Consider the following 24,417-nt stretch of genomic DNA (forward strand, 5'->3'; position numbering starts at 1 on the left):
TTGCTCCATTCATCTTTCCCTCGATCCTAACTAGTCTCCCGTCCCTGCCGCTGAAAAACATCCCCACGGCATGATGCTACCACCACCATGCTTCACCGTAGGGATGGTGCCAGGTTTCCTCCAGACGTGACGCTTGGCATTCAGGCCAAAGAGTTCAATCTTGGTTTCATCAGACCAGAGAATCTTGTTTTTCATGGTCTGCGAGTCTTTAGGTGCCTTTTGGCAAACTCCAAGCAGGCTGTCATGTGCCACTTACTAAGGAGTGGCTTCCGTTTGGTCACTCTACCATAAAGGCCTGATTGGTGAAGTGCTGCATAGATGGTTGTCCTTCTGGAAGGTTCTCCCATCTCCACTGAGGAACTCTAGAGCTCTGTCAGAGTGACCATCGGGTTCTTGGTCACCTCCCTGACCAACGCCCTCCCCCAGTTGCTCAGTTTGGCCGGGCGGCCAGCTCTAGGAAGAGTCTTGGTGATTCCAAACTTTTTCCATTTAAGAATGATGGAGGCCGCTGTATTCTTGGGGACCTTCAATGCTGCAGAAATGTTTTGGTACCCTTCCCCAGACCTGTGCCTCAGAGCTCTACAGACAATTCCTTCGACCTCATGGCTTGGTTTTTGCTGTGACATGCACTGTCAACTGTGGGACCTTATATAGACAGTTGTGTGGCTTTCCAAATCATGTCCAATCAATTGAATTTACCACAGGTGGACTAATGTCTAAAAATCTGTTTTCGCTTTGTTATTATGGGGTATTGTGTGTAGATTGATAAGGGAAAACAATTATTTAATCCATTTTAGAATAAGGCTGTAACGTAACAAAATGTGGAAAAGTCAAGGGGTCTGAATACTTCCCGAATGCACTGTATGTGAGTGGGGATATTGTCATGTGAATCGTAACCGTTGTTTAGCTTATACCTTCATGCACTCACACACGTGTTAAATTAGTATATCCAGATTTGAATAGTTTGGATAGCACATGCAGATTAGCGTTTTTCGTCATGAATCTTGTTCTGGAGGCAGCTCTACAGAATGTGTCTTTGCCTGCTAGCAACCAAAGTCATATATTCTAATTGTAAACCAAACCTTAACCCTAACTTTAGGGCTCCTGAGTGGTGCAGCGGTCTAAGGCACTGCATGTCAGTGCAAGAGGTGTCACTGCAGTCCCTGGTTCGTATCCAGGCTGTATCACATCCAGCTGTATTTGGGAGTCCCATAGGGCGGCACACAATTGGCCCAGCGTCGTCCGGGTTTGGCCGGGGTAGGCTGTCATTGTAAATAAGAATTTGTTCTTAAATGACTTGCCTAGTTAAATAAAGGTTACATTTAAAATGTATATATAATAATAACTTTAACCACACTGCTAACCCTAATGCCTAACCCTAACCTAAAATGAAGACTAAAAATCTAATTTTAGTTTTCATTAATTTTTACAATAACCTTGCAGCTAGCTTAAGAGGAAATCACTCAGTTCTGCCTCCAGGAAAAGACTCATGACAATAAACATTGCATAACACATTGCCAGTCTGACTTCAGAGTTAGTCAAACCTTCTGTATCACTAGTACTCTCCTGCCATCTAGAGCTCAAAGGATGAGTACTTTGACTGGATCTCAGTTGAATTTGTCACACGTAATACCCTAATACCATACATGGTCTTTGGTCTACACATAGTTAATTGCTGTTTTGTATCCATCATTCCAACATTAGCTGGGGTATTAAAACAACAACAACAAAACACTCCAAAAGACTTCTGCATTGCTCAGGATTTGACCTGAATACAGTATGCATCCACTTGAGATATGTATTCTATTCATGTTAATCTTTATTTTTAACTCGTAAACCCAGAGCTTTACTTGGATTGAAATAAGTGCCGGTACTCATTTTGGGTGCCGGTACTGTTTACATTTGGGTGCAGGAGCTCCACAATACCTTTCAGCTAATATTCTATAAGAGGAACAGGAGCTCAAGCAGTAAAACATTTGAGTTGCCCATACTCAGCTCCGGTGAACTCCTGCCCAGGTCAAGCACTGCATAAACCCCATAAAGCAGAGATGAAAGATGCAGGCCCATGTTTAGTATAAGGGTAGAATAATAAAACAAATTCTGAATAACAGTTTTTTTCTTTTTTGAGAGCATGCTTCTTTTAGAGAAGGGAAACTGATGTAAGAGAAGGAAAACTGACGATAGAGATGTAGGAAATGAATTTCCCCATCATCAACCCCCGAATGTGCCACAGGGACATTTTTGTTGATTTGTCAGTGTGGTGAGGCAGCTGATTGGTTGACGTTCATCATCCTAGCTCTACAATGGCCAAAAGGTGTTGTCAATCAAAACAGCTAATCGTTTGTGTTTTCATTCAACACGCCTGTCACATGAGTGGGCGTTTCATATCAGTGTCGGTTGTTGATGGTGGAGGCTTTCTTAGTCGCCCAGCTTTTTCAGCGATGTTTATCCCTACTCTTGAGGAAGACATGCACCATTTTAAACCGAATCGACACAGGTTCTACACAACGCGATGCTGTGGGTGTTGCCATGTCAGGACGGGAACCATCATTCTCGGCACTTGGTACATGGTACGTACAAATGCCAATGTCGCCTGGCTTTTTAGATTGTGCTAGCTTACGTTAACTAGCTAGTGTTAGCTTATTTGCGGTTATGTTGCAGTACCCCCTGGTTGCCACTGTACTGTCGAGAGGAGGCCATTGTGCTAACTACCAAAAAGCTAAACCGAAGTCAATCTTTGTCAAGAAAGTCAGTTTGATATCTGATGCGTGCCATACTTTTGTAACATTATATATATGGAATGTGCTATATTGGCGCTACTGTTATCGGACAGCTAGCTAACTAACTAGCGGTTAACGTTACCCGTATGGACTTTAAGCTCCACCCGGTGTACATCGGACGTTGTTCTAACGTAGGCTAACTGTTACCAGCGTGTTAGGTAACAGTAATGTTAGGGTAAATCCATTTGAATTCAATCACTTCTTGACCGCATCCCTTTTGATTTAAACACAACTTTCCATACATGTTTACACATGGAAGAAGTGGTCAGAAAGGGACAATTCGGACCATTCAGGAGATGCAGGTAGGGAAGTCAAAAATTCATGCTTCTGCACCAGACCGGTCTCATAGACTAGACATCAAATCAAATGTTATTGGTTAGCAGATGTTATTGCGAGTGTAGCGAAATGCTTATGCTTCTAGATCCGACAGGTCAGCAGTATCAAACAGGTAGTATCTAACAATTCCAGAACAACCTAATATCTAACAAATTTCACAACACCTAATACACAATCTAGTAAAGGAATGGGATAAGAATATATACAATATATGGATGAGGAGTGACTGAGCAGCTCAGATGCAATAGATAGTATATAATAGATAGTGTAGGATACAGTATATACATATTAGATAAGTAATGTGAGATATGTAAACATTCTTAAAGAGGCATTATTAAAGTGACAAGTGTTCCATTTAAAGTGGCCAATGAGATCAAGTCTGTAGGTAGGCCTCTGTGCTAGGGATGGCAGTTTAACAATCTGATGGCCTTGAGATAGAAGCTGTTTTTCAATCTCTCTGTCCCAGCTTTGATGCACCTGTACTGATCACACCTTCTGGATGGTAGAGGGGTGAACAGGCAGTGGCTCAGGTGGTTATTGTCCTTGATGATCTTTTTTGCCTTCCTGTGACTTCGGGTGTTGTAGGTGTCCTGGAGGGCAGGTAGTTAGCCCCCGGTGATGCTTTGTGCAGTTTCACCACACTCTGGAGAGCCCTGCGGTTGTGGGCGGTGCAGTTGCCCTACCCGGCGGTGATACACTCTGACAGGATGCTCTCAATTGTGCCCCTGTAAAAGTTAGGGGGGTTTTGGTGACAAGCCACATTTTTTCAGCCTCCTGAGGTTGAAGAGGCGCTGTTGCGCCTTCACCACACTGTCTGTGTGTGTGGACCATTTCAGTTTGTCTGTGCTATGTACACAGAGGAAGTTAAACCTTCCACCTTCTCCACTGCTGTCCTGTCGATGTGGATAGGGGGTTGCTCCCTTTGCTGTTTCCTGAAGTCCATGATAATCTCTTGTTTTGCTGACATTGAGTGAGAGGTTATTTTCCTTTCACCACACTCCGAGGGCCCTCACCTCCTCCCTGTAGGCTGTCTCATTGTTGTTGGTAATCAAGCCTACCACTGTTGTGTCGTCTGCAAACTTGGGATGATGGGGTTGGAGGCTTGCATGTCAGGAAGTCCAGGACCCAGTTGCACAGGGTGGGGTCAAGACCCAGGGACTCAAGCTTAATGATGAGTTTGGAGGGTACTATGGTGTTGAATGCTGAGCTGTAGTCAAGGAACAGCATTCTTCCATAGGTATTGCTCTTGTCCAGATGGGTTAGGGCAGTGTGGACCTATTGGGGCAGTAAGCAAATTGAAGTGGGTCTAGGGTGACCGGTAGTGTGGCGGTGATATGATCCTTGATTAGTCTCTCAAAGCACTTCATGATGACAGAAGTGAGTGCTACAGGGCGATGGTCTTTTAGTTGAGATACCTTGGCTTTCTTGGGAACAGGAAAAATGTGGGACAGCAGACTGGGCTGGGTATTTATTGAATATGTCCGTAAACACCAGCCAGCCAGCTGGTCTGCGCATGCGGCAAGGGATGCCAGCCTGTTTTACTCACGTCAGCCACGGAGAAGGAGAGCCCACAGTCTTTGGTAGTGGGTCGCGTCGATGGCACTGCGATTAAAGAAGTTGTTTAATGTGTCTGGAAGCAAGACGTCATGTCCGCAACAGGGCTGGTTTTCTTTTTGTATACTATGATTGTCTGTAGACCCTGCCACAAACGTCTCATGTTTGAATTGCGACTCCACTTTGTCTCTATACTGACACTTTGCTTGCCTTGTGGAGGGAATAACTACACTGTTTATATTCGGCCATATTCCCAGTTGCCTTGCCATGATTAAATGCAGTAGTACATGCTTTCAGTTTTGCGCGAAAACTGCCATCAATCCACGGTTTCTGGTTAGGGAAGGTTTTAATAGTCAGTGGGTACAACGTCTCCTATACACTTCCTTCATAAACTCGCTCACCAAGTCAGCGTATACGTCAATGTTTTTATTTTTTTATTTTTTTATTTTCCTTTATTTAACTAGGCAGTTAAGAACAAATTCTTATTTTCAATGACGGCCTAGGAACAGTGGGTTAACTGCCTTGTTCAGGGGCAGAACGACAGAATTGTACCTTGTCAGCTCGGGGATTCAAACTTGCAACCTTTCGGTTACTAGTCCAACGCTCTAACCACTAGGCTACGTTGCCGCCCCGTCTCTGAGGCTACCCGGAATATATCCCAGTCCACGTGATTGAAGCAATCTTCAAGTGTGAAAGCCTATTGGTCAGACCAGCATTTGATAGACCAAAGCATGGGCGCTTCTTGTTTTAGTTTCTGCCTATGGGAGGGAGCAACAAGATGGAGTCATGGTCAGATTTGCCAAAAGGAGGGCGGGGAGGGCCTTGTATGCATCGCGGAAGTTAGAGTAGCAATGGTCGAACCTGTTACTCGCTTGTGTACTGCAGTCGATATGCTGACAGAATTTAGGTAGCCTTGTTCTCAAATTAGCTTTGCTAAAATCCCCAGCTACAATAAATGCAGCCTCAGGATATATGGTTTCCAGTTTGCATAAAGTCCAGTGAAGTTCCTTAATGGCTGTCTTGGTATCCGCTTGCGGGGGGATATACACGGATGTGACAATAACCGAGGAGAGTTCTCTTGGGAGATAATACGGTCGGTATTTGATTGAGGAATTCTAGGTTAGGTGAGCAAAAGGACTTGAGTTCCTGTATGTTGTTACAATTACACCATGAGTCGTTAATCATGAAACATACACCCCTGCCCTTCTTCTTCCCGGAGAGATGTTTATTCCTGTCGGCGCGATGCACTGAAAATCCCATTGGCTGTACTGACTCAGACAGCATGTCCCAAGCTAGCCATGTTTCCGTGAAACGAAGTATGTTACAATCCCGGATATCTCTTTGGAAAGCAACTCTTGCCCTGACTTAGTTAACTTTGTTAACTAGGGACAGGACATTAGCGAGTAATATACTCAGAAGCGGTGGGTGGTGTGCGCGCTTCCGAAGCTTCACTAGAAGACCGCTACGTCACCCTCTCCTCCGGCGGAGTTGTTTTGGGTCGGCCTCTGGAATCAGTTCAAATTCCCTGGGACGTCAGACAAAGGATCCACTTTGGGTAAGTTGTATTCCTCATCGTAATGCTGGTTGTGCTGGTAAGTTGCCGTTTCGGTTTTCTGGGCTAACAATGTAAGAAATAATACATAAAAAAACTAAATACTGCACAGTTTCCTAAGGACTAGAAGCGAAGCTGGCATCTCTATTGGCGCATTTGGATCACGTAACATAGTAAACATAAATCAGAGACACTCAAATGAGTATGATATGTTACATTTGGTATGGTTACTTAACCTGTTATGACTAGGGGGCAGTATTTTCACGGCCGGATAAAAAACGTACCCGATTTAATCTGATTATTACTCCTGCCCAGAAACTAGAATATGCATATAATTAGCTTTGGATAGAAAACACTCCAAAGTTTCTAAAACTGTTTGAATGGTGTCTGTGAGTATAACAGAACTCATTTGGCAGGCTAAAACCTGAGAAGATTCCAAACAGGAAGTACCCTGTCTGACCATTTTTTGGCCTTCTTGATTATCTCTATCCAATACAGGGGATCTCTGCTGTTACGTGACACTTCCTACGGCTCCCATGGGCTCTCAGAAGGCGGCAAAAAGCTGAATCGTGGCTTTGCAGGCCCTGGCTGAAAAACATTAGCGCGTTTGGATAGTGGCCGGTCAGAGTACTATGAGACTGAGGCTCATGCACGAGTCGACTCCATGTTTATTTTCTCTCTCTTTGAACGAAAACCACCACTCCCGGTCGGAATATTTTACTTTTTTACGAGAAAAATGGCATAAAAATTGGTTTTAAACAGCGGTTGACATGCTTCGAAGTACGGTAATGGAATATTTAGATTTTTTTTTGTCACGAAACGCATCGGGCGCGTAACCCTTCGTCACCCTTGGATGAAATAAACTGTCCACATTAGGGAAAATAGTGCAATAGCATGTTAACCTCTCTGGGCGTCCCACCTACTCAACAGCCAGTGTAATCCCGTGGCGCGATATTCAAATACCTTAGAAATGCTATTACTTCAATTTCTCAAACATATGACTATTTTACACCATTTTAAAGACAAGACTCTCGTTAATCTAACCACACTGTCCGATTTCAAAAAGGCTTTACAACGAAAGCAAAACATTAGATTATGTCAGCAGAGTACCCAGCCAGAAATAATCAGACACCCATTTTTCAAGCTAGCATATAATGTCACCAAAACCACAGCTAAATGCAGCACTAACCTTTGATCTTCATCAGATGACAATCCTAGGACATTATGTTATACAATACATGCATGTTTTGTTCAATCAAGTTCATATTTATATCAAAAACCAGCTTTTTACATTAGCATGTGACTAGCATGTGACTAGCATTCCCACCGAACACTTCTGGTGAATTTACTAAATTACTCACGATAAACGTTCACAAAAAACATAACAATTATTTTAAGAATTATAGATACAGAACTCCTTTATGCACTCGCTATGTCTGATTTTAAAATAGCTTTTCGGTGAAAGCACATTTTGCAATATTCTGAGTAGATAGCCCGGCCATCACAGGCTAGCTATTTTGACACCCACCAAGTGTGGTACTCGCCAAACTCCGATTTACTATTAGAAAAGTTTGATTACCTTTGGTGTTCTTCGTCAGAATGCACTCCCAGGACTTCTACTTCAATAACAAATGTTGGTTTGGTTCCAAATAATCCATAGTTATATCCAAATAGCGGCGTTTTGTTCGTGCGTTCAAGACACTATCCGAAGGGTAAAGAAGGGTGACACGCCCGACGTGTTTCGTGACAAAAAAATTCAAAATATTCCATTACCGTACTTTAAAGCATGTCAAACGCTGTTTAAAATCAATTTTTATGCTATTTTTCTCGTAAAAAAAGCGATAATATTCCGACCGGGAGTCGTTGTTTTCGTTCAAAGAGAGAGAAAGTAAACATGGTGTCGCCTCGTGCACGCGCCTCCAGTCTCATTGTCCTCAGATCGACCATTATCCAAATGCGCTAATGTTTTTCAGCCAGGGCCTGCAAAGCCACCATTCATCGTTCTGGCGCCTTCTGAGAGCCTATGGGAGCGTTAGAAAATGTCACGTTATGCCAGAGATCCCCTATTTTGGTTAGAGATGATCAAGAAGGCCAATATATAGTCAGAGAGAGCGCTTCCTGTTTTGAATCTTCTCAGGTTTTGGCCTGCCAAATAAGTTCTGTTATACTCAGACACCATTCAAACAGTTTTAGAAACTAGGGTGTTTTCTATCCAAATCAAACAATTATATGCATATTCTAGTTACTGGGCAGGAGTAGTAACCAGATTAAATCGGGTACGTTTTTTATCCGGCCGTGCAAATACTGCCCCCTATCCCCAACAGGTTGAACAGCCATCACTGTCACAGAGGCTGCTGCCTACATACAGACTTGAAATCATTGGCCACTCTAACAAATGGATCACTAGTCACTTTATGAATGTCACTTTAATAAAGATGTTTACATATCTTGCATTACTCATCCTGTATGTAAACTAAGCAAAAAAAAGATATTTCCCTTTTTCAGGACCTTGTCTTTCAAAGATAATTTGTAAAAATCCAAATAACTTCACAGATCTTCATTGTAAAGGGTTTAAACACGGTTTTCCATGCTTGTTCAATGAACTATAAACAATTAATGAACATGCACCTGTGGAAAGGTCGTTAAGACGCTTACAGCAGGTAGGCAATTAAGGTGACCGTTATGAAACCTTCGGACACTAAAGAGGTCTTTCTACTGACTTTGATCAACACCAATTGAAAGATGCCCAGGGTCCCTGCTCATCTCCGTGAACGTGCCTTAGGCATGCTGCAAGGAGGCATGAGGACTGCAGATGTGGCCAGGGCAATAAATTGAGATATTCGTACTGTGAGACGCCTAAGACGGTGCAACAGGGAGACGGGACGGACAGTTGATCGTCCTCGCAGTGGCAGACCACGTGTAACACCTACACAGGTGGACGTGGTGTTTGCAGCATGCTGCACTATGACTGCAGTCTTTTTTTTTGTAAGGGTCATTCTAGCAGGAATTGTAAAAAAAAAAGTAGCCCAGTTAATTTAATTAGAAAAAGTAACCTGCTCAAAGTGAGTGCGTAACCGGCTGTATAGCCACAGCCAACACTAGTGGAAAACACTGCACTTAGATTAGAACCATGATTCCTCCCAATGTGTTCTCCAACTCATAAAACATTTTAGAATAAAGCTCAGTGCTGTTACCCTTGCAAGGTGAGGTTTTGAATGCAGGGGTGTCAATAATTTTGACACCTACCTTTTTTTTTTATAAAAAAAAGTATTACTTGCTAAACAATGTTTATCTGAGACAAATATTAGTATAAAATATATCTTTTTAGTATACAATATAGCTCAGTATTAGAATGATTTTATACAGTAGTTTTTGCACATCTTTTATCAAGGGTGTCAATAGTTTTGGACTCCACTGTTTGCTTTCTTCGTGTGAACATCAAGAGACGTCACTATTTTCAGTTGATCAATATTCAAAACATTCTACAACACAAGTGTCCTGGGCCCGGTTTCCCAAAAATCATATTAAGGCTAAGTTCATCATTAGAACCTTAGGAGCATCGTTAAATATCTGTAATATCTGTAAATACTGTCTAATTTCCCAATATATTTCATGATTATGTGCCAAATCTGTGATTTAGTGAATTTGTATTGAGTAGACATTCAAATAAGCCGCCTCAAAAGTTGCAATGGTAATAGGAGCTGATCCTTCTTCAGTATTGTGAAATAATTTTAAACTAAGATTCTAAAGGAGAAAGCTAATCCGAGAGCAGTGCTCCCTTCGATATTATCAGTATCGACACTAGAGGTGTGCCAACATGACCATACTCACAATCAGATCTGTAAATTGACAGTTGATAATCAGATCGAATGATATTCGTGATTGGAAAAAGTGGAAGTGTTTTAATATACCTAAATATATGTTGGCAAAATACACATTCTCAATGCAAAAAAAGATGCAGATTATGAGCAGTGTGCAGAGGGGTGTGTTTGTCCTCAATTTGCAGTGGGTGAGAAACTGATCAGGTGAAATTATGAAGTGAGTGGATGGAGAAATACAGCTCCACTCTATCCAATCAGAACAGCAGGATCAACGTACAGCCCGCCCTTCTCTTTACAGACGGCCAAACTAGCCAGTTGAGTTATTTAGACCACTTTGAACCTTGCACATGACTGACTGACATGAGAAAGATACGTGCTGGCACCCGAAAAGTACTCCCCCCCCTTCACCCCCCAAATCACAGGTAATTACAAAAATACTTTGATCATAATCGTATCTAAAAAAAGAAAAAATGCCCATATCCGTTATGATACTCGTTTTGGCTTACTACCCGGCACAACTCTTTTCGACACCTGCTCCAACGATGCCCTTAGCAATTTCTCTCTGCGTTATGTTTTGGGAAACGCATGTTACATCTTTGGCCGTTGTAGGGAAGATGCATCTTTAAAACACTCAGAAGCCTATGTTCCATCGTGATGCCGGTCCCAGGTCCAACATTGTACAGTCGTCATCTTCAGTGGAAATTAATAATAATGTGGTTCGTAAACCACAAGGGACCATCGGCCTCATGAAGTAAATTGCATAGGCCCACCATGTGTTGTGGTGGTGGATGGGAAGTTGACCATAAGAGATACTAATAAGAGTTTTTTTGAGGACACTGTCCAGACTAAATGTTTCATGGAAGTCGTGGCTCTACGTCTTCCTCCATTCCCCTCTTTCTTTCTATCCATCTTGGCTACATCTCTCTGCCCTTTCCACTCCTCTTTTCTTTTTTTTACAGCTTTTACTGACATTCCTTAGTCTGTGTATCATTCATGTCTGCGGAAAGGAAACGTAAGTTGAAACAGAAACCGGTGTAATAAAATATAGATGTTCTAATCTACAACAGACTGTATCCTAGCCTGGTGCCCAGTCAGATCTATTTGTAATGTCTTGACAACTCCTATGGTTATTGTCACTCACGCCAAATTATAGGCGTGCATTGGCAAACAAACACACATGGATCTAGAAGCAGGCTATGTATTCAAGAACATAGTGTAACAATACCTTTCTCTCTCTTGCCAGGTGGTGAACCTGTTGATGGGCATCCTGCTGACTGTGGCCGTGACCCACCCAGAGAATGTGCCCACTGTCGACTTGCAGTATGAGGTCATCGAGCACTACTTTAGCCACACCTTCCAAGGAGAGGGGAATGTTCTAAAGGGTTAGTTTATCTAATCTTCATGTGTGGCTCATGTTCAGCTTGAGTTGTCCATGTTCGCCATTAGTGAAAGTGTCCACAATTGCTGCAGGCAGTAGCTAGCATGATTTAGCATCATCCCCCGATTTATATAATATTTGTTAACATTTCCACGATATTAGCAAAGCTGCACTACCTTTTTATATACTGGTACCTCATGGCTGTCCCAGACACACACACAGAGACAAATCCCCTTGATAACATCATCATGGATAACTATCACCAAATGCCTGCTTCTTTAACCTTTTTAGCCCAATACGGACTCATGTAATGGACATACACAAAATAGTCCAAATTGGTGAAGTGAAATGAAAAAAAACATTATTCCAAAAAATGAAAAGTGGTGCGTGCATGTGTATTCACCCCCTTTGCCATGAAGCCCCTAAATAAGATCTGGTGCAACGAATTACCTTAAGAAGTCACATAATTAGTTAGATTGCACACAGGTGGACTTTTAAGTGTCACAAGATTTGTCACATGATCTCAGTGTATATATACACCTGTTCTGAAAGGCCCTAGAGTCTGCAACACCACAAAGCAAGGGGCACCACCAAGCAAGCGGCGCCATGAAGACCAAGGAGCTCTCCAAATAGGTCAGGGATAAAGTTGTGGAGAAGTACAGATCAGGGTTGGGTTATAAAAAAATATCAGAAACTTTGAATATCCCACAGAGCACCATTTAAATCCATTATTAAAAAATGGAAAGAATATGGCACGAACAACAAACCTGCCAAGAGAGGGCCGCCCACCAAAACTCACGGACCAGGCAAGGAGGGCATTAATCAGAGAGGCAACAAAGAGACCAAAGATAACCCTGAAGGAGCTGCAAAGCTCCACAGTAGACTAAAATTTAGCTTTTTTTTGGCCATGAAGGAAAACACTATGTCTGGTGCGAACCTAACACCTCTAATCAACCCGAGAACACCATCCCCACAGTTGAAGCATGGTGGTGGCAGCATCATGCTGTGGGGATGTTTTTCATCGGCATGGACTGGGAAACTGAATTGAAGGAATGATGGATGGCGCTAAATACAGGGAAATTCTTGAGGGAAACCTATTTCAGTCTTCCAGAGATTTGAGACTGGGACGGAGGTTCTCCTTCCAGCAGGACAATGACCCTAAGCATACTGCTAAAGCAACACTTGAGTGGTTTAAGGGGAAACATTTTAAATGTCTTGGAATGGCCTAGTCAAAGCCCAGACCTCAATCCAATTGAGAATCTGTGGTGTGACTTAAAGATTGCTGTACACCAGCGGAACCCATCCAACTTGAAGGATCTGGAGCAGTTTTGCCTTGAAGAATGGGCAAAAATCCCAGTGGCTAGATGTGCCAAGCTTATTGAGACACACCCCAAGAGACTTGCAGCTGTAATTGCTGCAAAAGGTGGCTCTACAAAGTATTGACTTTGGGGGGGTGAATAGTTAAGCACGCTGAAGTTTTCAGTTTTTGTCTTATTTGTTTCACAATAAATATTTTGCGTCTTCAAAGTGGTAGGCATTTTGTGAAAATCAAATGATACAAACCCCCAAAAAATGTATTTTAATTCCAGGTTGTAAAGGCTTCAAAATAGGAAAAATGCCAAGGGGGTGAATACTTTCGCAAGCCACTGTAGATGATTTAAATGAAAACATAAAATGATGGCATTATAAACAGTAGGCTATAGGCCTATTTCAATCATTGAAATACATTTAATACTAATCAATGAAGTTCTATTTTGATACCTTCAGGCTTCTGTTTGTAATTTGTCTCTATATATTTCATGTGTAACACATCTGTGATTTAGTGCAGTTGTATTGGGTTAACATTGGAATAAGCTGACTCAATATTTTCAGCCGTAGGTGGTAATAGGAGCTCATCCATTGTCAGTATTGTGAAATAATTCTTAAAGTATTCATTTTCACTAGTACTCTTAAGTTGTTTTTAGTGGTTGTACTAAATATCTTCTAATTACACGTTGCTTTTGTTTACATTCTGAACATAGCAGAAACTCGAGCTAGCTACATTGACTAACTAGTAGCTTCTTGACTTCATAAATATTAGTAACATAGCCAGTGGTGTCTAGTGGGGGCCATTATGCAACCAAAATCAACTTTATTTCTCATTATTTCAATTCACAAGATGGAATGAACGTGTGCATCATCTGTCAAAAATGAAACCTCTGTGATTCTCGAGCTTGGAGGCTGCTGTTGGATTTAACTCAACACGAGCAGTATAGCAGCTTTTATTGATTTCAAAGGAAGCGTTCCCTCAATGGCTAATGTCTGATGGCAACTCCGCACGCCGATGGCTGTAGTGTAGCTGGGCTGTTAGTGTCCAGAAGTAATTTAGCCATGCATTGCATTTGTATTGGGTAACCATTAGAATAAGGCGCCTCATATTTGCAGCCGTCGGTGGTAATAGGAGCCGATCTGTTGTCACTATTGTGAAATAATTTTAAGGTACAATTTTAATGGACAAAGCTGATCCGAGAGCAGTGCTCCCTTTCTTTCGATCCTATCAGTATCGACACATGCCTCAATGACGCACTTGTCGACTGTTCTCTCTGCATGATGTTTTGGGAAACTAATCTTTGGCTGTTGTAGAAAAGATGCATTGTTAAAACACTCCTAAGCTTAAATTCTATTGCTATCATGAAACTGGGTCCAGTGCTATGCACTCTGGGTTGTCTTGCTGTTTAGTTGGCTCGATCACAGGGTGGGGGGTGGGTGCGCTACATAAATCCTAGCTTTAATACAATGTCAGCATTCAGCGGATTGATTGGGCTATTATCAAAGCCTGGCACTGCTGTGGCTTCATCAGTGCCATTTCTAGTCGGCCTCTTCCCACTTAGTTATTATGTTTAAGAGTTTGGCATCAAATTTCATCTACCGATTTCACCTTGCAGTAAAGGTTCAAAATCCTTGGTCCGACACTTTCAATGCTGTCCATCCCTTTCCATGTCCCCCACCTACTGTCTAAATAAAGTCCACAAAACAAAAGTATATTGTTTACAGACAAAATATGAGGGACTAAACTGTTGTAACCTATAGTCTGATATGTTAGTGATATCAAAGTACAAGGTGTGGAAGAAGAGGGCCCTGAGAAATCAATGGCTTCCTGCACAGCTTAAGAGTGACTGTGTGAATAATAGACCTTGAGAGCCTTGGGACTGAACCGCACATGCCTCTCCTCAATGACTTAATCATTCCTTAGCAGGAAGCCATGAGTGGTTAGAAGCAGACGGCAGGCCAATTCATTAGCCTAGCGTAGCCTGTGCTGTTGTGCGTTGTCTTAACTGATATTACAGAGTGCCTGAGCGGGAGAATGTAAGGGCTCCCCAGAGCAAGCTAATGCTAAAAGAGAGCAACCACACAGCCCAGAGATGCTCCAGTTACAAACAAATCAATTAGGCCTCAGTAGTAGTGAGCTCACTCTGACAGTTATGTGAATGCACTCTGTGTGGCCCTACTGTGGGATGCAAATGGCTCAGACCAGGCGGTCATGTTGGCCCGAAACAATTGCTGCACAATAATTCTTCAATTGTTTTTTTAAAGGTAATTCAATGTTTGGGCTCATGTTTTTGAGGTTAGATTTTTCTCCCAAAAGCCTTTGACTGACATTATTTTCCAAGACTTAGACCAACACGTTTTTGGGTTTGTACTTAGGGTTGCACATTTTGGGGAATATTCAAAGGTGGAAACTTTGTGGGAATTAACAGAAATATATGCAAATTAATATTAATACCATTTTAATGTAGATGTTTTTTTGCATTGGATATATTTACCATATCATATGGAGACCGAAACATAAACCTTTTGCCTTATCATAAGTAGACATAATTGCAAATTTATTAAATCCTTCCAATATAAATTAAAAAAAAACAATTTAGTTACAAATTGGACTTTAATTGAGTTGACTCTTCACATGGGCTGATTTCACTGAACAACAAAAAAGGAATATTGAATGATCCCCAATGATCCATCGCATCTCCCAAAAACGTTTTCAACATACATCTGTAAAATGATAGTCTAGAAACTAAAGCTTTGGTTGTCTTCCTCTCAAGCTTCCATGTCTTCTCCCTGGACCTCCTCAATATCCACCTCTTGAACATCAGACTGAGGCCTCATCTTCACTGTCACTTTCCAACCTTGTTGAGGATGGCTCGTTGTCAGGCTCAAAAAGCCTCAAATTTGCCCGGATGGCCACCAATTTTTCAAACCTTGTATTGGTCAGCCTGTTGCGTGCTTTAGTGTGTGTGTTCCCAAACAAGGACCAGTTGTGCTCTGAGGTGGCTGTTGGTGGTGGGATTTGGAGGATGATGGAGGCAACAGGGGAAAGAGCCCCAGATCCACAAAGTCCCTTCCACCAGGTGGCTGATGAGATATGTTGGCACAACTGCCATATTGCATCTCCATCCCAAAGCCCTTGCATGGAAGTGTACTTCGCCAGACTGCCAAGAACCTTGCCCTCATCCAGGCCAAGGTGGCGAGACACCGGTAGTGATGACACCATAGGCCTTGTTGATCTCTGCACCAGACAGGATGCTCTTGCCAGCATACTTGGGATCCAACATGTACGCTGCGGCGTGTATGGGCTTCAGGCAGAGGTCTTCACGCTTTTTGATGCATTTCAGAACTGCAGTGTCCTCTGCTTGGAGCAACAGTGAAGTGGGCAGGGCAGTACAGAGTCTGAACATCAGACAGGATTGTATTGTCTCCCTCAATCCGTGCAATGGCTTCTGCTATAGGTTTCAGGTGTTTCAGGCTGCTTATCACTCTCTCCCAAATACATCATCTAGGAGGATCCTTTTGATCTTGGAGTGACTCCTTCCCCTCCAGGAGACTGTCAAACATGATGACAACACCACTCCAACGGGTGTTGCTGGGCAGCTTCAATGTGGTGCTCTTATTCTTCTCACTTTGCTTGGTGAGGTAGATTGCTGCTATAACTTGATGACCCTTCACATACTTAACCATTTCCTTGGCTCTCTTGTAGAGTATATCCATTGTTTAGTTAATTATTTGATGTAGTTAATTATTCCTTGCCCATGAACATTCGACCACCCATCAGAGATGATTGCAATAGTCTGCTTTCTCTATGATTTGCTTGACCTTCACTTGAACTCCATTGAACTCTGCATCCAGCGAATTAGTAAATAAAGCATGTCTGGTTGGAGGGGTGTATGCTGAGCGACGAACATTCAGAAATCTCTTCCAATACACATTGCCTGTGAGCATCAAAGGTGAACCAGTTCCATACACAGCTCGAGCAAGACATTCATCGACATTTCTCTGACTACGTTCCTCCATTGAGTCAAAAAAACGTATGATTTCCAGGACGATAAGGTGTCTGATTCATCATTTTCACCTCGAATTGAAGTAGAGGGACGTTTGTTAGAGGTTGCTTTTTGTGAGTGCTGACGGAACTTTATGCACTTGGCCAGATTCTGCATCTTTGTTGCATTCTTCACATATGATTTGGTGCAGTATTTGCAAATGTACACAGCTATTCCTTCTACATTAGCTGCAGTGAAATGTCTCCACACATGAGATAGTGCCTGTGGCATTTTCCATAAAAGATTTTTAACATCTTACATCTAGACGTTCCGCTAGTCGCAGTGCTTCTCAATTATTTTCTGTTACGCCCCCCCTAGGAAGAAGTAAACATTTCGCGCCCCCCCAACTCTCCGCCGCGACTGTAAATAGTATCATTTGTCTATAAAATTGTTATAAGTACACCTCTGCATAACATTGTATCCTTATTAACATTAAAGAATAAAAATAAAGAAATATAGATCAATTTACAACAAAGAATAACTTTATTAACCTTGTTTTTTTTTTTTGTAACAGAAAAGACTTCAAGTGCATCAATTTGCCTGAAATTTCAAAAAAAATTAAACCCTTATTTAAACTGTAAACATTTTTTGACCATTTGATACTGAAAAATAAAATTAAATATAATCAATAAATAATAATAGATTCAAATTGATCAGCAACATTAACTCAGGAGCACAATATATGAAACATTTTGACCTATAAAACAAAAATGAATAAAACAATTTGTGCTGATTTTTTTAATTTTTTTTAATCAAAATGAGGAAGTCAGGATTAATGGCTACAATGAGCACGTTTTGCAGAGCACAGCTTTTCGAAGCGGGGTTTGAAGCATGATACTGCAACTCTCAGCTCCTGCTCAATGTTTAGCTGGGACCTGTACTTGGTCTTCAGTGCAGCAACAGCAGAGAAGCCAGTCTCACAAAGATAAGATGTTGCAAAAAGAAGAAGAATGCCCATGGCCCTCTGCCCTAAGAGTGGATACTGCCTCTCTACACTCAGCCAGAATTCACTCAGTGTCTGTGATGTGAACCTCAGTCTCAATGTGGAGTCAGACGTCATATCAATGAACTGGTCCTCCTCTGCAGAGCTGAAACCAGTTGGAGCTGGTGCATTGAAAGGATCTCTCACCCAGTCATATTGGGAACTGTTTTCAGGGAAGTACTTTTTAAAGAATCCCATCAGTGATGAAATATGCTCCTTAATATATGGAATCACTGAGGTGGCATCATAGTCAGTAGTGTCAACAAATTCATGCAGGTTCTCGAATGAATCAGTATTTCCTTCATCAAGTCGCCTGCCCCACATTGCAAGCTTTCGAGTGAAAGAGCTAATCTTGTCTGTGACCTGAGGGAGGTGTTTATCTTTCCCTTGAAGCTGTAGATTTAGTTCATTTAGCTTTCCAAATATGTCACTCAGGTAGGCCAGTTTTGCCAGGAAGTTCTCATCACAACATTTTTCTGTGATGTCATACTTGTGCTCCTGCTCCAAAAACATTCTTATCTGCTCTCTGAGCTCAAAAACTCGGGACAAGACTTTTCCTCGTGACAGCCACCTTGCTTCACTGTGAAACAGCACAGCTTGATGTTCAGCTCCCATCTCCTCACAGATAGCAGAGAAGACTCTTGTTTTTAGTGGTCTGGTCTTTATAAAATTGACTACACCTACAATGTCAGTCATAACCTCACTTAATTCAGAGGAAAGGTGCCTTGATGCCAGTGCTTCTCTGTGTATAACACAGTGTGTCCACTCAGCATTAGGTGAGGCCTTCTTGATGAGTGCCCGAAGTCCTTTTCTCATCCCTGCCATGGTCTGTGCACCATCACTGCAAACACCAATGCAGTTCTCCCACTTTAGCCAATTCTCAGTCAGGAAGCAGTCCAGCATTTTGAATAGCTCTTCAGCTGTGGCTCTGTCTCTGACATATTTACAAAAAAGTAGATCCTCACACAGGGAGTTTGTCATGTCAAAACGTACATAAGCGATAAACAAACAGTCTTTGTTGCTGTCAGTTGCTTCATCGAACTGTAAGGCAAAACGTTTGTCTTTGAGTTTATCTACCAGCTGTTCTTTAATATCGTTAGCAATGTCATTTATACGTCTGGCGACAGTGTCATTGGACAGAGGGATAGTTTTTATTTTTGCAGCACTTGCGTCATCCAGCATGACAGAGACCATGTCTAATGTTGCAGGCAGTATCAGCTCCTCTGCTATGGAGTGGTTTTTTTTGCACTGAGCAATTTGGTACGCCACCTTATATGATGCTAACAGTGCTCGCTGGTTTACTGAAGTAGCATTCACAAAGCGGGACGATTGTTGACAATATTCGGCACGTTTTCGCTGAAAAAACTCAAGCGGCTTATCAGCGTGATTGGGGTGTAATGTCTTTAAGTGACGCCTTAATTTATTTGGCTTCACGCTGTCCGCTGCCAACATTTTTAGACACAGTAAACATACCGTTCTTTCCTCGTCTCCCACCGTAGTCACAGTGAAGCCAAGCGCTACATACGCTTCGTCATATTTCCTCGTCTTAGCTTTCGGGAGACTTACGTTTGTCTCATTATCTCCGTCTCTCTCCGCCTTTCTTTTCATCCCTGTTAAATATTTTTCCATGGTGTCTCTTAAGGGTTTGTTATCTGCACTTCATATCTCCTGCTCTGTGCTGTGTGCTCTTGTTCGGTTAAAAAAAAAAATACTACGCGGCAAAAAAAAGCGCGCCCCCCTGGCATCGCTCCGAGCCCCCCCAGGGGGGCGCGCCCCACTATTTGAGAAGGACTGCGCTAGCGGAACACCTGCTCCAATAGCCAATGATGGGCGTGGCGCGAATTACAAATTCCTCAAAAATACAAAAACTTCAATTTTTCAAACATATGACTATTTTACACCATTTTAAAGACAAGACTTTCCTTTATCTAACCACACTGTCCGATTTCAAAAAGGCTTTACAACGAAAGCAAAACATTAGATTGTCAGCAGAGTACCCAGCCAGAAATAATCAGACACCCATTTTTCAAGCTAGCATATAATGTCACATAAATCCAAACCACAGCTAAATGCAGCACTAACCTTTGATGATCTTCATCAGATGACACCCCTAGGACATTATGTTATACAATATATGCATGTTTTGTTCAATCAAGTTCATATTTATATCAAAAACCAGCTTTTTACATTAGCATGTGACGTTCAGAACTAGCATACCCCCCCCGCAAACGTCCGGTGAATTTACTAAATTACTCACGATAAACGTTCACAAAAAGCATAACAATTATTTTAAGAATTATAGATACAGAACTCCTCTATGCACTCGCCATGTCCGATTTTTAAAATAGCTTTTCGGTGAAAGCACATTTTGCAATATTCTCAGTAGATAGCCCGGCATCACAGGGCTAGCCATTTAGACACCGACCAAATTTAGCCCTGACCAAAGTCAGATTTATTATAAGAAAAATGTTATTACCTTTGCTGTCTTCGTCAGAATGCACTCCCAGGACTTCTACTTCAATAACAAATGTTGGTTTGGTTCAAAATAATCCATAGTTATGTTCAAATATCCTCTGTTTTGTTCGTGCGTTCAAGACACTATCCGAATGGTAAAGAAGGGTGACGAGCACGACGCATTTTGTGACAAAAAAATTCTAAATATTCCATTACCGTACTTCGAAGCATGTCAACTGCTGTTTAAAATAAATTTTTATGCCATTTTTCTCGTAAAAAAGCGATAATATTCAGACCGGGAAATCGTTTTTTAGTACAGAGAGAAAGAAAGTTAAAGCATGGGATCCCCTCATGCACGAGCCTCAGTCTGATGGCCCTCTGATCGACCACCATCCAAACGCGCTAATGTTTTTCAGCCAGCGGCTGGAATTACATCATTCAGCTTTTTCCCGGGTTCTGAGAGCCTATGGGAGCCGTAGGAAGTGTCACGTTACAGCAAAGATCCTAAATTTTCTTTAAACAGAGCCAAGAAGCTCAAGGAATGGTCAGAGAGGGTACTTCCTGTTTGGAATCTTCTCAGGTTTTTGCCTGCCATATGAGTTCTGTTATACTCAGACACCATTCAAACAGTTTTAGAAACTTTAGGGTGTTTTCTATCCAAAGCCAATAATTATATGCATATTCTAGTTTCTGGGCAGGAGTAATAATCAGATTAAATCGGGTACGTTTTTTATCTGACGGGGAAAATACTGCCCCCTAGCCATAACAGGTTAAAAAAGAGTAAAAAAACAAATACAATTCCATTTACAGATAAATAGATCAGCAGTTAAATTAAACAACTCCTTTGTGAGATAAATGTTTTAAAATGAAACATGCATGGAAACAGGTGAATTAACACTGTTAGCAGGCTCAAGCAAACTAAAACCCACATGATAGCAAAAACTAACTAGCAGAAATTGTTAACAAGTTCGAAATGATTTAACCTCTTGGCGTTCCCCTAGGATAGGGGGCGCTACAGCGAATTTTGGGAAAAAAATCGTGCCCATTTTAAACGGCCTCCTACTCAAACTCAGAAGCTAGGATATGCATATAATTAATACTTGTGGATAGAAAACACCCTAAAGTTTCTAAAACGGTTTGAATGGTGTCTGTGAGTATAACAGAACTCATATGGCAGTCAAAACCCCGAGACAGATCGAAACAGGAAGTGGAATTCTGAATTGCGAACTCAACTTCATCACGTTGCCTATTAATCACACCGTGAGCTATGGTTCATTGAGCACTTCCTATTGCTTCCACTAGATGTCCCCAATCTTTACAAAGTGATTTGAGTTCCCTACTGTGAAAACTGACACAATGACACGCTGTGGAACGTGGTCACACGGAGAGGGCCATCACCATTATGACGCCGGCGCCCCTGGTTACCCTCCCCTTTCGAAACGTTTTGAAACACAATGCAATCGTCCCCCTCGAATCTTATTGGAGCTCTCGTTGAAAAAGGCCCTACAGATTTATGTTGTACAACGTTTGACATGTTTGAACGAACCTAAATAAATAAAAAATGCATTTTGCTGAAAGAGTAGCCCCGCGCACGTCGGAACTTTTGGTTCAGCCTTCAGAACGCGCTAACAACAACAAGCTAATGGAACATAAAGGATGAACTTTTTCGAACGAAAATACATTTGTTGTGTACCTGGGATACCTGGAAGTGCCTAAGGATAAAGATAATCAAAGGTAAGGGATTATTGACAATAGTATACAAGGCTAGATTTGATATGCGATTGTTCCAAGATGGCTAGCCTATTGCTATTGCTAGCCTATTGTTCTGAGTATCGCATCCCCTTTTATCGCAAAGTGTGATTACCCAGTAAAGTTATTTTTAAATCTGGCATTACAGGTGCTTTCAAGAGATATTCATCTATAGATCTTAGAATGACAATATTACATTTTAAAAATGTTTTCGAATAGTAATTTAGTAAATTGTAGCACTGTTTCACCGGATGCATTTGAGGGAAAATAGTTAGTCAACGTTACGTGCCGATGTAAAATGCTGTTTTTATATATAAATAGGAACTTTATCGAACAAAAGAATGCATGCATTGTGTAACATGATGTCCTAGGTGTGTCATCTGATGAAGTTTGTAAAAGGTTAGTGCTGCATTTAGCTGTTTTTTTGGTTATTTGTGATGCATGTGGTTGGTCGGAAAATGGCTATGTGGCTACTTTTACGATATACTCCTCTAACATAATCTAATGTTTTGCTTTTGCTGTAAAGCCTTTTTGAAATCGGACAACGTGGTTCGATTCAGGAGAGGTGTATCTATAAAACGATATAATTTGAAAAAAAACAATTATTACATTTTGTTATGCTAATGGCGATAGGATTTTTCGCTGGATGTCCGCATACGGGACGGAGGCCGCACAGGGGTTAAACATATTTTGCTGTAGGCTACTATTTACTAGTTAACAAAAAATCATGTATGTCATAAAATATATTCACCCCACCCCGTATTGTAATCAAAACTTACCAGATAGCATGTAGTCCTTAGCTCAGACCGTGTAGTAGTGTGGGCTCAATAGCATCTCATTAGTGTGCAAGATCTTGAGAATCATCTGCACATTTTGATGGAAGAATGCACTGTGCATGCAGAGGGTTGCAATTCCATTGAATTGGGGATAGTTTCACCAAAATATGCCACAGGACCTAGTATCCCACAAAAAGGTTCACTGTTGTAAGTTAACTTTTTTGATGAATTTAAGCAACATTCCCCAAATTCCAGGGCTTAACTTCCCATGGAAAATTTCCAGAAAAATTCAGGAAATTTACCGGGAAGTTTCCCACCCTTTGCAACCCTATTTGTCTTTCAATAAAGTATTTTACCCTAATGAATGTCTCTCTCTATCTGTGTGTGTTTAGAGAATGCCTGTGTGGGATTCGCCATCTCTCTGCTGATGCTCACGATCAGCGCCATGATGGTCTATGGAGCCATTACTGTAAGTTCTTCTGATTTGTGTGTCTGTGTGAGCGTGTTTTCATCCACATCCTGTCCACAATGGAATTCACGACAATTACAAATTCTCCAGTCACTCCTCAACATATTTGCTCAAATAACCTGCATAATATTTCATTCTGACTACTCTCTTGGTTTGTTATGCAAATGTCTGCTCCTAAATACACACGCATGAAAGCCTTGTTATCCTACTTTCTAATAATAGACCTTTTGGTCACGGCTATTCTAAACCCTGACTGTAAATTTAATGAACGTGTAAAAGCGGGCCTACGACAAATACCCCTGGAGGAGTGGGTAAAATAGGAGGTGGAAATGTTATTGAACCTCAACCATTACGAAAGAAAGCGGACTGAAACAGGGAGGAACTACCTGGAGTTGTCAAATAAGAAACACTCATTTTGAGTTTTGCATTGCAAAATGTTTTAAAACGATATGTGCCCTAATGAATACAACTCAGATGGCAGCCCTTTGTCATGTCCTGGTGTCTGAAAGGACCATTTAATGTATTTAATGCTTTTTCAGCAATGGACATTGACTCATTGCATGCAAACTCCTTACTTGTGCATTCTACTGCCCCACCAGGGCAAGCAGAATGTTTGCTACACAACGTTGCTCTAACGATATCATGTTTACCTCACCAGGCCTGCCTGATGGGCATCCACACTGACAGGTTTGTTGGCTATGTGACGTGGACCCGACTAGATCTGCTAGTTTAAATGGCGACGCACAGCTAACACATGCTTCTCGCAGAGTTTCTGCGTAAGCATCGAGCGTTATGCCTTAGCTATGACTACAGGCTTTTAAGTTACCCTTGTTGGTGCCCTGTATTCAGTGTTCACACAGTAGGTCCATTGCTGGCTGTAGCCTCCTCTGCTAAATACCAGTCATGATGACCTAAGCACAGATGTCTACAGTGCCTTCAAAAATCATTCACAGCCCTTGACTTTTTTTTATACATTTGTTTGTGCTACAGCCTGAATTTAAAATGGATTAAATTGAGATTGTGTATCACTGGCCTACACACAATACCCCATAATGTCAAGGTTGTATTATGTTTTTAGAACATTTTAAACAAGTCACATAATAAGTTGCATGGACTCACACTGTGTGCAATAATAGTGTTTAACATGATTTTTAAATGACTACCTCATCTCTGTATCCCACTCATACAATTATCTGCAAGGTCCCTAAGTCG

The 24,417-nt window shown here is 41.6% G+C and overlaps 1 protein-coding gene across 1 annotated transcript in view; it reads left to right on the plus strand.

The window, feature by feature from the left end:
- Nucleotides 1–2,371: 2,371 nt before the first annotated feature.
- LOC115195739 (lysosomal-associated transmembrane protein 4A) overlaps nucleotides 2,372–24,417 on the plus strand; it is a 31,954-nt gene continuing 9,908 nt past the window's right edge. Inside the window, exons 1-3 of the mRNA XM_029755921.1 lie at nucleotides 2,372–2,570; nucleotides 11,287–11,425; nucleotides 23,129–23,205. Of these exons, the coding sequence (XP_029611781.1) occupies nucleotides 2,442–2,570; nucleotides 11,287–11,425; nucleotides 23,129–23,205 (345 nt within the window). The 5' untranslated portion in view covers nucleotides 2,372–2,441. The remainder of the gene's footprint in view (nucleotides 2,571–11,286; nucleotides 11,426–23,128; nucleotides 23,206–24,417) is intronic.

The sequence above is a fragment of the Salmo trutta genome, chromosome 1 (assembly GCF_901001165.1).
Source record: "Salmo trutta chromosome 1, fSalTru1.1, whole genome shotgun sequence".
NCBI classification, from domain to species: domain Eukaryota; kingdom Metazoa; phylum Chordata; class Actinopteri; order Salmoniformes; family Salmonidae; genus Salmo; species Salmo trutta.